This window comes from Perca fluviatilis, chromosome 21 (genome assembly GCF_010015445.1).
Source record: "Perca fluviatilis chromosome 21, GENO_Pfluv_1.0, whole genome shotgun sequence".
Taxonomy (NCBI): Eukaryota; Metazoa; Chordata; class Actinopteri; order Perciformes; family Percidae; genus Perca; species Perca fluviatilis.
In genome coordinates, this window is record NC_053132.1 from 18,328,779 (window position 1) to 18,342,802 (window position 14,024).

General features: G+C 40.5%; 2 protein-coding genes across 5 annotated transcripts in view; both read right to left on the minus strand.

The window, feature by feature from the left end:
• Positions 1–217: 217 nt before the first annotated feature.
• Positions 218–8,659, minus strand: LOC120551687 (protein kinase C and casein kinase substrate in neurons protein 3-like). Of its 2 annotated transcripts, XM_039789190.1 has the most exons (11): positions 8,466–8,659; positions 8,133–8,334; positions 6,821–6,891; positions 6,513–6,669; positions 6,038–6,273; positions 4,634–4,789; positions 4,064–4,239; positions 3,849–3,969; positions 1,747–1,814; positions 1,535–1,614; positions 218–900 (listed from the first exon to the last, which is right to left on the minus strand). In XM_039789190.1, exons 3-11 carry the CDS (start codon positions 6,875–6,877, stop codon positions 788–790), a joined length of 1,164 nt encoding a protein of 387 aa, XP_039645124.1. In that variant the 5' UTR covers positions 6,878–6,891; positions 8,133–8,334; positions 8,466–8,659; the 3' UTR covers positions 218–787. The 2 variants fall into 2 exon arrangements, with proteins under 2 accessions (XP_039645124.1, XP_039645125.1); XM_039789191.1 differs by lacking the exon at positions 8,133–8,334.
• A 2,119-nt stretch (positions 8,660–10,778) lies between these two features.
• The window catches only part of LOC120551688 (SH3 and multiple ankyrin repeat domains protein 1-like), a 45,026-nt gene continuing 41,780 nt past the window's right edge, over positions 10,779–14,024 (minus strand). For 2 of the 3 annotated variants that reach the window (XM_039789193.1, XM_039789194.1), the window contains 2 exons: positions 13,042–13,938; positions 12,708–12,759 (listed from right to left, as the gene is read on the minus strand). In XM_039789193.1, coding sequence (XP_039645127.1) covers positions 12,708–12,759; positions 13,042–13,938 — 949 coding nt within the window. Of the gene's footprint in view, positions 12,760–13,041; positions 13,939–14,024 lie in introns of all 3 variants that reach the window. The other variant, XM_039789192.1, reaches the window with a different exon arrangement.

The following is a 14,024-nucleotide window of genomic DNA, read 5'->3' on the forward strand; positions in this document are numbered from 1 at the left end:
GCTGGTGGGGCTAGATATAAAGTCATTGGATCACTAGAGTCTTTGGGGTTCATCCTTGGTGCACTATGCATGACTGGTCAAAATTTCATAGCAATAAATTTGATAGTTGTTGAGATATTTCAGTCTGGACCAAAGTGGTAGACCAACCAAATGACCAACATTGTCATCCATAGACCCACACAGCTAGCATGGCAACAAAAAGTTGTCAACCAAATGGTTTAGAGGCAAAACAATTACACATTTATTTTGAAAATCCTTTCCCTCAGTCAAAGTAACTTATATGTGCTTCTACATAATGCATATTAAGTAAACATTAACTTTGTGTGCTCCCATCATTGTAAACCTGTGCCTGGGAAAAGCTCATGTAACAGCTTTCTTCATTACAGTGATCTAAGGACATGATGGCAGTAAATAAATATCCTCTTTAGTTCTCTTTTGTTTCGTTTTAATGTGCACACATGCATGCAAACAAACAAACAAACGCAATCACACATATACACATACAGCTCCTGCACAAACAAACGGTACATTTAGTCTTTGATAAGTTAATTCATTTTGCAGAATTAGCCTACTCAAACCAAAGTAGGTTAGAATATTAAGGTCTTAACAAATTGTATATTTATAAAATACTTGGGAACAGATTATATCTGACATTAACTCAGAATCAGTGACAACATATAATAATAATAATAATAATAATAATAATTGTTTGTTTTTTTTGGAAGATTTGAAAACTAACTTTCTGTGATAAATAAGTTTAGGACATTGTATATTAGACAGGGGAAAGTCACTCTGTAACTTCAACATAATTTGCTGGGTAGAAGCCCTCCTTCCCTCCGCTCAGGACTCCTCGACACCAGCCCTGGTCGTCCTCCTCCTCCACCTTCAGGAACACTTCACCTGTTACCACAGAAAAAAAAGGCTGTTCATCAACATAAAAAAAACTTGATTTAATGAAGAGTAAGTTGTGTGTCATGAAACACAGAGTACATCAGTAAGTATACTTTACTACCAACCAATCTTATGGGAGTTTTCTAACTCACCACCTTACTTATTATTTGACACTTTGACTGTTCTATAGTTTAACTAAAGCAGCACAATGCACGTTAAAGCCATTGCAAAAAATGCTATAAGATGATGTGAATAATATATTAGCCACAAAACTAAAGTTTAGAGCTGTTTAATTGTACGCTCTGTACTTAACTAGCTATATGAATTAAACATCTATTTCCACACTTTGATAAAACTACAGCACTATCATACAGCTTACAGATAAAGATAAAACTTCATAAAGAATTGGCCTTTAAACATTATATTTGAACTTTAGTACCCAGAAATAATGTAATGTAACATCAGCCTGTCCGGCATCATTTTAGAGGGATGGGATGCATTTCTTGTCTTCCCACTCAGATTTATACTGATACAAAGGTTGTAATAATGTATAAAATGCTTACCTATTGTAGCTTTCAAACATTGAGAATATCACTTCTGTCTATATCATTTGAGCGTTGTCATATCACACTTTATGTGTCACCTGCTTTAAAGGACAGCTCATCGCCCTCCTCTCCCACGTAGTCGTACAAAGCTCGCACCTTCACACCCCCAATCATCACACTAACAGGAGAAGACATGGATGTTTGAACAGTCAGAAAAAAACATAAATATGACTTGGAATAAAAATGTACATTGTTCTTTATTTAAAAAAATAGTTATCATAGATTGAAAGCACTTCACTGGGAAACTTACGGTTGGCCCTCTTTTCTTTTCTGGTCTCTCTTCTTTCTATTTAGTTTTTTTACTGGTGGGACCCATTCCTGATGGAAGAGTGTAGTGAAGTTTGTGTTCAAATATATCAACATTTTGGTCAAGTAAAACAGCTATATATACATTAATATTCCAACAAAAAAGGTCTTGTTTATGTGAGTTTGAGATACTGTGTGAGACCATTAATTTCTTTAACTGAGGTTAGAACAAAAAAACACTAATACAACAAGGTTTGCACACAAAAACATAATTTTTCATATTCATTTGAGAAGATATTGCCACCTTTAGTCATGATGGTTCTAATGTAAGACTCCAAAAAAGTAGTATTTTGTTCTGCTAAATACTGTAAAAACATATTGTACTTTTATACAGTACAGGCCAAAAGTTTGGACACACCTTCTCATTCAATGCGTTTTCTTTATTTTCATGACTATTTACATTGTAGATTCTCACTGAAGGCATCAAAACTATGAATGAACACATGTGGAATTATGTACTTAACAAAAAAGTGTGAGTTCAGTATGCCTTAAATTTTGAATAAATCCCCAACAGTGTCACCATCAAAGCACCCCCACACCATCACACCTCCTCCTCCATGCTTCACAGTGGGAACCAGGCATGTAGAATCCATCCGTTCACCTTTTCTGCGTCGCACAAAGACACGGCAGTTGGAACCAAAGATCTCAAATTTGGACTCATCAGACCAAAGCACAGATTTCCACTGGTCTAATGTCCATTCCTTGTGTTTCTTGGCCCAAACAAATCTCTTCTGCTTGTTGCCTCTCCTTAGCAGTGGTTTCCTAGCAGCTACTTGACCATGAAGGCCTGATTCGCGCAGTCTCCTCTTAACAGCTGTTCTAGAGATGTGTCTGCTGCTAGAACTCTGTGTGGCATTCATCTGGTCTCTAATCTGAGCTGCTGTTAACTTGCGATTTCTGAGGCTGGTGACTTGGATGAACTTATCCTCAGCAGCAGAGGTGACTCTTGGTCTTCCTTTCCTGGGGCGGTCCTCATGTGAGCCAGTTTCGTTGTAGCGCTTGACGGTTTTTGCGACTGCACTTGGGGACACATTCAAAGTTTTCGCAATTGACCTTCATTTGTTAAAGTAATGATGGCCACTCGTTTCTCTTTACTTAGCTGATTGGTTCTTGCCATAATATGAATTCTAACAGTTGTCCAATAGGGCTGTCGGCTGTGTATCAACCTGACTTCTGCACAACACAACTGATGGTCCCAACCCCATTAATAAGGGAAAGAATTCCATAAATTAACCCTGACAAGGCACACCTGTGAAGTAGAGATGGTCCGATACCACTTTTTTGCTTCCCGATACCGATTCCGATACCTGAACTTGCGTATCGGCCGATACCGAGTACCGATCCGATACCAGTGAGTCATATATTTCATTATGTTTTAACATCTGTATACTACTATCTCTGTATGGATGTGATATGATTTCTTTCTTTGTTGTCGGTCTGGCTCAGGTTAAACTCTTTGTGAAACATGAACAAACGCAAACAAGGAATGCCCCAGAACTTTCTTTTATAGTTATAATGAAAAAGAACATAAATAAACTACTTTAACGTAGATTTTCTTTAGGGCTTCATTACGTGGTATCGGATCGGTGCATAAACTCCAGTACTTCCCGATACCGATACCAGCGTTTTAGGCAGTATCGGAGCCGATACCGATACTGGTATCGGTATCGGAACATCCCTACTGTGAAGTGAAAACCATTTCAGGTGACTACCTCATGAAGCTCATTGAGAGAACACCAAGGGTTTGCAGTGCTATCAAAAAAGCAAAGGGTGGCTACTTTGAGAAATCTAAAATATAAGACATGTTTTCAGTTATTTCACACTTTTTTGTTAAGTACATAATTCCATATGTGTTTATTCATAGTTTTGATGCCTTCAGTGAGAATCTACAATGTAAATAGTCATGAAAATAAAGAAAACGCATTGAATGAGAAGGTGTGTCCAAACTTTTGGCCTTTACTGTATTTATTGTAATTTGGTCATCCTGGGAGTTCATGTACTGTATTTTTCCCCTCTGTATATTGTGAGTGAAACTTTGTAACATACTTCAATCTTTGGCCAGTCGGTGGGCATGCCAGGACCATGGTTGTTCTTCCACCATTTAAGATCATCTTGCTCACTGATGGACATCAGAGTGTTGTGAAGCTCACTGTAGACCACCTTCACACTGACACAAGGACACAGTAAATACACAGAAACACTTGCTCTGCATTAACCCCTCACAAATTATACTCACACCCAGTCTTCTGATGGCTGCTCACCTCTCATTGTTGGTGATGTCAAGATGTCTGTGGATGGAGAGGAAAGTCTGCTTCAGAAAGCTGATCCTCTTCCTCTCCTCCTCCTGTGACAGTTCAAAAATGGCTTCCATCTCCTCCATGTAGCGAGGTGTGTAGGACGTCACGTCCTCCAGCATTTTCTCGTAGCGGTCTCTACTCTGCAGGCAAAAGGAAAAAAGCAAAAGTTGCTCCGTGAGGATTCAGAACATCTACTGTGTTTCTTTAATGGAGGACAATCTAAAATCTATAAATCATCTGGTGCTTTTTGCCGTTCCCATGCTGGGCTCCATAAACACTGAGCAGTGTAACAATAACACATCTCCATACAAGGGAAATGCTTGGAACAGAAGTTTAAGGCTGGGGCTCGTACTAAGAGTTGATAGTGAATCACTGCATGCAGCAGGCAAACAAAATTTTCCTGGAATGCAACATGTTTAACTGTGTGGCATGTCATGAATCAGGGGATGTGAATTTAAATGTAGCCCTTATTCAACACGCATGACTTAGCCTATCTGGAATGAATTGGTGCAGTGTGTTGACATCCCTCTTCACCTTTTCTTTCTCCTCTGTGATCTTCTCTCTGGCCTCCGTGATTTTCTGCTTTTTCTCTGGACTCATCTCAGTGTTTCCATTTGCTTGTTTCTCTTTGTCGAGGGCTGTTTGCTCCCTCTGACAGGACTTGTGATATGCAACTCGGGCCTTCTCCAGCTGTTGAATACAAATTTGCACACATGCATGTTGTTTATTTAAGGGAAAAGTTTGACATTTTGGGGAAATTTGCTTATTAGCTTTCTTGTCGAGAGTTAAATATGAAGCTGTGGCTAGGAGATGGTTAGCTTAGCTTAACACAAAGACTGGAAACAGCTAGCCTGGCTCTGTACAAAGTTAAAATGTACATCTGCCTATCAGCACCTCTAAACTCAGTAATCAAAATGTGATATCTTATTTGTTTGTATGTTCATTTGTTGGACATTCGTGCAGAAGTCCTGACGACTCATTTAAAGTCACACTTTCTGAATATTTAATACATTCACAGTATTTAGCACCTCAACTTGCTTTATAAACAAAAAAAGACATGGAAATCTCACTTTTTACAATATGGGACAGTTAAAGTTGCAAAGTTTAGATTTAAGTTTTTGGTCAATTTAGTTTGTTTTAATTGATTGCTAACATGTATTTTTTTTCGTGGCTAGAAAAGTGTATGTATAACTTAAAGGAAAAGTTTGACATTTTGGGAAATACATTCAATACAGTTCGTTAGCTTAGCTTGACAGGGGGCTTATGTGGTGGACTATTTCTTGGACAAGAAATAGTCCGGCACTAAACACCCATAAAACCACAACGTGTCGATTTACACTTTTGCTTTTGTATGGATTAAACAAACAAGATACAACGTGTTAATTAGTAAGCTTTTGAGGTGCTGGTAGGGCAGAGCCAGTGACTGAAAAAAAAGGGCAGAGCCAGACTAGCTGTTTATGCTAAGTGTAGCTAACTGTCTCCTGGCTATAGCTTCATATTAACCGTAAAGACTTGAGAGTGATAATGATCTTCTCATCTAACCCTTGGCAAGAAAGCAAAAAAGTGTATTTTCCAAAATGTCGAACTATTACTTCAAAGCATACTTAAAAACGGTTGTTGTTGTTGTTGTTGTTGTTGTTGTTGTTGTTGTGCATTTTAAGACCTTTGAAATAATAGTTTGACAAAAAACAAAAAAAAATGTATCCGTGCTTCAAGGTTCACTTGCTAGCTTTTTTCTGAGCTTTAAACCACATCTTGTGGATGACTCTCAGTAGATGGAGTTGCTAATTAAGGCAGTTCACAAACTCCATTTGCTAATATAGACAATGAAAGCTATTTAAAAAAGCTAGCAAGTGAACAAAAAAGAGGAGTAAAGAGTTGGTGTCGAACTTCCATTACTACATATGACCACCATGACAAGCATGTGCAGACACACACCTTCATCGTCTTTTTAGACCAAGGTTTCTGCGCACGAGAAAAACTTGTGTTGTTGTCGTGACTCTCCCTGAACCCACAGAAGAGTTTCTTTGGAAATATCTCCTTCTGCCAGGTCTTCACCCGGGTCCCTTCCTCCGCCATGAGTGACTGGGAGATAGAGGAGTGGAGGGCGGACAAACGCTCGGTGGAGGTGAAGAAACATTGCCACGCTCTCATGAGGGAGCCATAAAGTGGCCCTGGGCAAGGAGAAAAAAAAGACAGACTGAGGAATGAAATAACACAGAGCACATAGGTGAGTCATGGAACCAATAGAGAAATAATGACCCTCATTTGTAAAGTTTCAAGCACAGATGCAGCCATTTAATAAGAATCAAGAGATAATTTTAACTTAATGACAGCTGAGATGATCAAAAAAGGCCTGGGAATGCATGCTCTCGGTTTTTAGGCTCCACATAATGCAGCTTCCCATACTTACGAGAATCCACTATAGTCTTCCACTTGCTGCTCCACTGGCTGAGCTGCTGGGCGTACTGTTTTTCTACTTTTGCTCTCTCCATGAAGCAGGCCACAATGTCGTTGCAAGCCTGGAAGGACTTTTCAGTTCGGTGCACTGTACGCACATAATTCCCCGGCTGGAAGGAGGAAAGATGATGATATGTAAGAATAACAGGCCTGCAGAACTCAAGTTGTCCATTCATAAACACACATTATTACTGTTTTGGATTAACTAGCTATGCCTAGGGTTGTAGTTTACTTAGATTTGATCATAAATATAATCCTTACCATCCAGAAGCTCTGTTTCTTGGCATCCTGAGCTGGCTCTTTGGGAAGACTCGCCATTATTGGGAACGTGTCTGTCTCAGAAAGCAAGAGATAGCTGTTTGTGTTATACGAGCGAGTTGCTCGACTGGTTGGGATGCAAAACGAGTAGGGAAAGAGAGCTTTTATTGGCAGACAGGTGACATTGATTATCATGCAACAGGTTGGACGTCTACAGAATGTAATGTGCATACAGCAGGCTGACTTCCTCATGAACAGAGCCGTTCCCCCTGCATGGCAGGCAAGTCTGATAGGAAATAATTGGCGGTTGAGACCTTGCAGTGTGTGTGTGTGTGTGTGTGTGTGTGTGTGTGTGTGTGTGTGTGTGTGTGTGTGTGTGTGTGTGTTGCTGAGCGTATTGCCATAACAACTTTGACGATTCTGACGAGGGTTTATTTACACTGTACAGTGCTTGGATACATCCAAGAAGCCCCCTGCGTGAGGGGAGGGGGGGTCATGCAGTGGCAGACTGGAATCCACAGGGGTGGGATCTGCCAGTAGGAATAGAACAGCTGCTCCGGCATTCTTCCTGTTGCCTTCCCAAAATAAACAGCAGGGAAAGGTCATCTTTCCCTTTGCTCTGACTAATACAAGGCCCTATTAGAACCAACTGTGTCTCCCACTCTGCCATTCGATTTGGAGATCATGACCACAAGTGCAAGATTTCTGCTCTGGCAAACAAACAAGAATGCAGGATTTAAAAGGAATAACACGTCCAGATAGCAGACATTTTTGCACAGCATGTAAAGCAAAGCACAAGTGGCACATACATTGGAGGGAGATTGAACAAAACAAGGGAGATGCATGCACAAACACGCAAAAGGTGCAGGCACATTCGGGCCTATTTCTGTCTTGGTAACACGTTGCCACATTGCTGGCTGAGTAATAAGAAAGTGACTAACCACACCTCATCACAAGACTGAGCATGACAGAGAGTCAGGCTCATCTAGGACTTTTTTTTCCTCAGCTTGCTGGTGTTAATGCGTATATTGTCATGTTATTTCATCATATTTTATTCACTATGAGCTCCTGCAAGTGGAAACATGGTGGGGAGTTCATGAAGGCTCAACTTAGATTTCACTTTATTGACTTTCTCTGATTCTGTTCTTGCTCATGCAGAGGAAAGGAAGATGTTTGAAACTCAACAGCTCATCCTCTCATTTTATCACACAGAAACATTCATATCAAAGCATTTCAATGCTAAAAAAAAACTCCATCCAGAAGTCAAAAAGAATCAAGAAGTGGCAACAGAGCAGTCATGCCTGGGAGCACTTACATTTCTCTCTGAATCACCAGTGATTACTCAAGTGACCACTTGTTACTGTAGTTCAAGGGCTGCTGAGGATTTTCTCTCCATTTCTCTGTACGTCTCCCCCTTTCCGAGTGTGCTTCTCCTCCTCTAACACATGCTTCTCTCCCTCTCTCCTCTCTCACTGACCCAATTTTCCCTTTGCACTTAAAGTTACACACACGTTGATCTGAAAGTGGGCGTGAGACACAGAGACAATGCAAGCAAAAAAATAAATTAAACAAATCAGAGCGTTTGCATGGTAATCACTCTGCTGATAATTGGCTTCATGACAAACAAAAGAGGGAGGAAGAAACTTACCTTTCTTGCTTTCCTTCCCCGTCAGCTGTGGTATTCTAGTTCACAGTCATGAACTCTTCCTGCTCTGTTCCCTACTTTAACCCCATTCTTTGCTTCTTTAACTCCCTGGCTTTACTCCCTATTAGGCTGTTCAGCTCTTTGACTAGCACCCTCTCACTTTCAACAAAAACAGCTGGAAGAATCCCCCTCCTTCTCTCTCTCTCTCTCTCTCCATGCCCGTCCCTCCCTCTGTTTCTCTCAATATGGTGCTAATGAGATGTTGAACCTTCATTTTGAACGTTCGCTTGTCACAGAAACTTGTCAGTGTGGCACAGAGTCATGTGAGCTTATTAGTGAGTGTGTGTGACAGCAGGGGGAGTGTGGGTGTCCCATGAACTGCCACATTAGCCCTGTGCCCCTTTGTGACCTGCCTTTCTCTCTGTGGTCAGGCCTAGAAAAAGAGCATGTTTATTTTGCGATAAATGCAACCAGGGTATGTGGTCCTTTAGGCTCTATGATGACAGACATTGGAACAAGTTGCCTTTACATGTTAAAATTAAATAAATGGCCAATTGGTTTGTTTGATGTCTCAAGGACCGCAATGAAAATAAGTGTCATCCAAGATGGTTTGTAGTTACAGCATGTGCTATTTAATGTCTTCCTTCCAACAATGTCAACTAACCTAAACTTTAGATTTGGTTCATGCACTGAACACTTCTCTCCCACACACCCACACAGTGACTTGCACATGGCTTGGACTGATGCAGTTATCTATCTATCTATCTATCTATCTATCTATCTATCTATCTATCTATCTATCTATCTATCTATCTATCTATCTTATCTATCTATATCTATACGTTTATCGAATCACCATGCACCTATATATTATTGAATCTACTTACATATACTATCATACTTGTATTGCACTAATATTCTTATTGTTATATCCTTATCATAATGTGTACAGCTTATCCTTGCATTTTTTACAGATTTAAAACAAATGTTTTTCCTATATTGTATTACTGCACTACTCTATGTGACTCTGCAAATGGAGGACAAATAAAGTGTCTTAAACTAAACTAAACTAAACCAAACTAAACTAAAGTAACTGAGAGAGTTACAGTATGTCCTGGCAGAGATTTACATTTTCTCCCGGGGATGCCGGTATGTAGTCATTCAGACATGTTCTGCTTCATGTGCCCAGGTTTTGAGTCTTCTGCCTCGTCCAAGTTCAATAGAGGTGAATGGAATTTAATTTGTGTTGCTTACAGCATTTGAAAATGACATTTGAAAATGTCAAGAGTAACGTCAGTTTCAAAAAGCAGTGCCCCTGTTTACTTTCCACAAACCACGCTGTCAACAGCCTTCATTGAAATATAGATGGGTGACGAATAAAAGGAAAAACCTGATCAAATGAGTGGAAAAACATAATTAAAGCAGTTGCTTGATGATATGCTGTGGCCTGCGCAGCCGACAGATCTGAACCCATTTGAACACAGATTTTGGACCATGTTAGACAGCAGACTACGCTCTCCACCACCATCATCAAAACACTAAATGAAGGAACATCTTTTAGAATAACGGTGAAAATCCCTCCTGTTTTTCTCTGAAGCGGTTTTTTTTTTTGTACCATGAGAAGAAAAATGTTGGCTTGTGGCTTTACCCCCACAGAGAAAAACAAGCCCTGACATCTGTAATTTTGCCAACTATGAGCAGACTCCATATAGAGAAATACAAAGAAGGGGCAACCTGGACAAACTGGCACAAACATTAAAAAACAATAGCATTATATTTAGATTGTTCCACCATGAACCCCACTCTGGCCACCATGCTAGCGAACAATCTCACATTTGTCTCGTTCAAGTTGTTCTCTATTGTTTTTTAATGCCTTACAGGCGTCTTTCTGTTTGCTGCATGATTGCAGCCACTGCTTGCTTTGAATTAAGCCATCTCATCTTCTCCCTCCCTGTGAGCTCTACTCTTTTGTCCTATTAGCTCACCGAGCCTGATGGGAATATAATCCTGGACCTGAAAACAATGTTATGTTCAACCACCGCAGGGCTGAGACGAGCTGCTGCCAAATGACTCAATTCAAACACAGCACTTCAAATTGGATCATTATGTGAATCTGTCAGAAGAGGGAATTCAAGGAGAAATGACAATCACGACAGGACCATAGTTTATTTTAGCATTTATTTCAACACCTTAGTTGCACCTCTATCATAGTTTGTCAGTATATACTTTTATTTTATTTAAAGCAAAACTTTATATATATATATATATATATATATATATATATATATATATATATTTGTTTTTATATATATATACCTTTTATCTCTGTATACTTATGCTCATACTGTATGTAGTCATATTCATTATGCATTTCACTAGACCTAAAATACTCTTTTAAATCATAGTATGTAATGCTTTCTACACTACTGCTCAGTCCTTTCACTTCTCAGAATAGTCCATCATGAGATAGCATTGAGGCAACTCAGCATGAGTAAACAGAGTCATAAATTTAAACTCACATAGAGAGAAAACACATTAACTAACATGTGTCAGCTTCACTGGGGTCACCACAGGGCGAGCAGTATAGAAAGCATTTACAGGAAACCCAAAATGAAACATAAACAAAACAAAGCTTCAAAGATTTTGTCCACACTATTTGGAAGACGGAGATTCTTAAAAACGTTTACATACTTAATATTAACTTTATTATACTATATGTTTATGTTATCATTGTCATCATAATTACATATAGATCTATAAATTATGTGTTTTGCCTTACAGTTAAATTCACTGCAGGGAAATGGCTAAACTGGCATGTTAAAAAAATTCAGGGCATTCTTGTTCATCTCTACGCAACATATACGGTATTTACTTTATCACTCTGAAAAACCCTTTTGAAAAGTGGGTCAGAGTGTTTCTTTTTGAGGGTTATGTGTGGAACGGGGAAACATCGGGATTGTCAACTAGTGAGAAAAAAGTTTTTTGACTATTATAAATATGTTTTGGAAAAGGCATTAGAAACAGAGAGGTGTAGGTCAGGAAAAGCATTTGGCCACTTACGCAGGCTGACGAACACTCACACACAAAATCAGACACACAGACTCACAAAGGCTAAAGGTTGAGGAAGTCAGGCAGACAGAGAAGCAGTAAAAAGCCCTTTTTGATCACTGCACCTGCTGTGTGAGAGAGAGCGGTCAACATTATGGCATCAAAGAGGACGGATCCATCTCGACCTGTGCTATGGCCATAAACGCCAGTAAAGTCTAAGAAAAGATGATTTGCAGTTTGAAGTTATGTGCAAACCCTTCTCAATTCCTCTCATGTATTCCTCTCCTTTCTATAGAACAATCAGGAAAATAATAAAAGGCTATTTCACAACAATATCTTCTCAATACTTATACGTCCTCATTATGCACAACTTCAATTCAACAGTTATAAATACCCTGACCAGTTAGAAATCAATGATTGCGATCAGCACTTTGTACAAAACATATGGTTCTATTAATAGTGAATCCCGTTTAACATGTAAGATTATTTAGTGCTCGCAAAGTACATACATACAAAGCTTATTGGGGCATCCTTTGGGGGAATATGGCAAAAAAAAAAATATTCTATTGTTGTCTACCATTTTCTTCTATCAACATTTACAAACAAAACCCTTTCTCTCATATTCTGACTTTGGCTCCTGTACTTTGCCGTTTGATACTCTGATCTGCTTAAAGCTACAAAACTGATGTTAGAATGTGATTGTTTTTTATCGGGGTCTACCCTTTAAGCAGCAACTTTTCAATTTTTCTTTGAACTCAGACTGAAGTTTTCTCAGTGCTGCTAAGCAGCAGATGGTGTGAGAATCCATCTGCCAGTGTGTGTGAGAATAGGAGCGTGTGTATGTATGTGTTTGTCTTTTACAGCACAAAATGGTGTGTTAATTAAATGCGTGTCCATCAAAAGTTTTAAAGTATATTTTCAGTTGAAGAGCATCATTTTCATTATATTCTTAACTTTCTCATACCCTTTGTTGAACAAAAGTCATTCCACAAATGTCAACAGTATTCTCTAAATGTGCAGCAAATCTGCAAGAAAACACTCCCACCCCCACACACACACACATCCAGCCCTTAGTCTTAGCTCAACACAACCTATTGATGTCCACTGTTCTTCCCGTGCACATAACTCTGTTATTGTCCATCTCTGTCAATTTGTTTCTCTCCCTTTCTTTCATCTTTGAATCACCCCTTCACTCTCTCAGTCTGTGTCTCGGGGAGAAGTAGTGACATGCAAAGGAGAGGAAAGCCGCCTGGGGAGAGAAGGAAGGCAAATCAAAGAATAAGAATGGGAGATAAAGACGGAGCAAACTAAATAGGGTTGATAAGACAGGTTAATAAAGAGAAAGGAATGGAGGGAAGATGAGATAACCAGATAACCAAACGATATTCATCTAATGAAGAAACAGGATGGCCAAGCTAACTTGCATGGAAGGAATGAGACACTTTGACTTTCCTTCACCATCCGGTGCTTCCTTTTTGACCTTTGAACCTGTTGCCTCTACGTCTCCCCGAGTCTATTAGTCCTCCCTCACCTGTCGGTGAGTTTCTTCAGTGCCCTCTCGATGTTCATTCGGTGTCCCACACGTGTCACTCCCAGGTCCAAGAAATCATCCTTGGTGAGCGAAGGCAGATGCGATCCATCTATCTCATTGTCTATAAAACGCTCTCTGTGTTCCCCCAGGTTTAGGTAAGCCAGCCAGTCGGCCACGTCGTACTTGGTCCAGTAGGGCAGGGGCTTGACGGCAAAGGGTTTGGCTGGCGGAGGAGGGGTGAGATGGGGATAGTTGAGGCAGGATGGGCTGGGGGGCAAATGCATGGGGGAGGAGGCTCCAGAGAGAAAATGGGTGGGTGAGAGAGAGCGCGAGACAAGTAGTGGGTTTGTACTTGGCACAGCAGATGGAGAGAACAGTGGAGGAGTTGAAGTCTTGTAGGGATCTCCTAGAGGATGGCCAGGCGAAGGAGGAGTGAGGGGCCCGGGGAAGTCAAAGGGGTTGTTGTAGACGGGTGTACTGGGAAGGATGGGGAGAGAGGAAGGCCTGGGAGGGGTGGGGTTTGGCTGTTCAGTGCTATAGATGAGAGGGCTGGGAGCCCGCCGCCGTGACACTGAAGACCGCATCTCCTTAGTGGGACTGCACTGAAAATCAAAAGTCTGTCTGCGCATCTTGGACCGATGCTTCGGTGACGTTGGGTATGGGCAGTAGGTCGGGGAAACGGGAGGGTGTGAATGAACTGGGGAGGTAGAAATCTGTGGAGATGGGGAGCGGGTCCAGTTGCGCTGAATTGGGACTTGAGAGGAAGGGGAGACAGACGGGGTGGCCGCCAGATTTGGTGTCAGGATCTGACGATGCTGTGGAGAGGAGGTGGGTAATGGCGAGATGGAATGGCCAGAAGGGGGGCTGTGAAATACGTCAGTGAAATCTGCCGAATACCTGAGAGACACACAGACAACAAACTTTAGTTAAAATAAGCAGATATGAAAACTTTCATTTTAATATCAAAGGCCGGTTGATGAAAA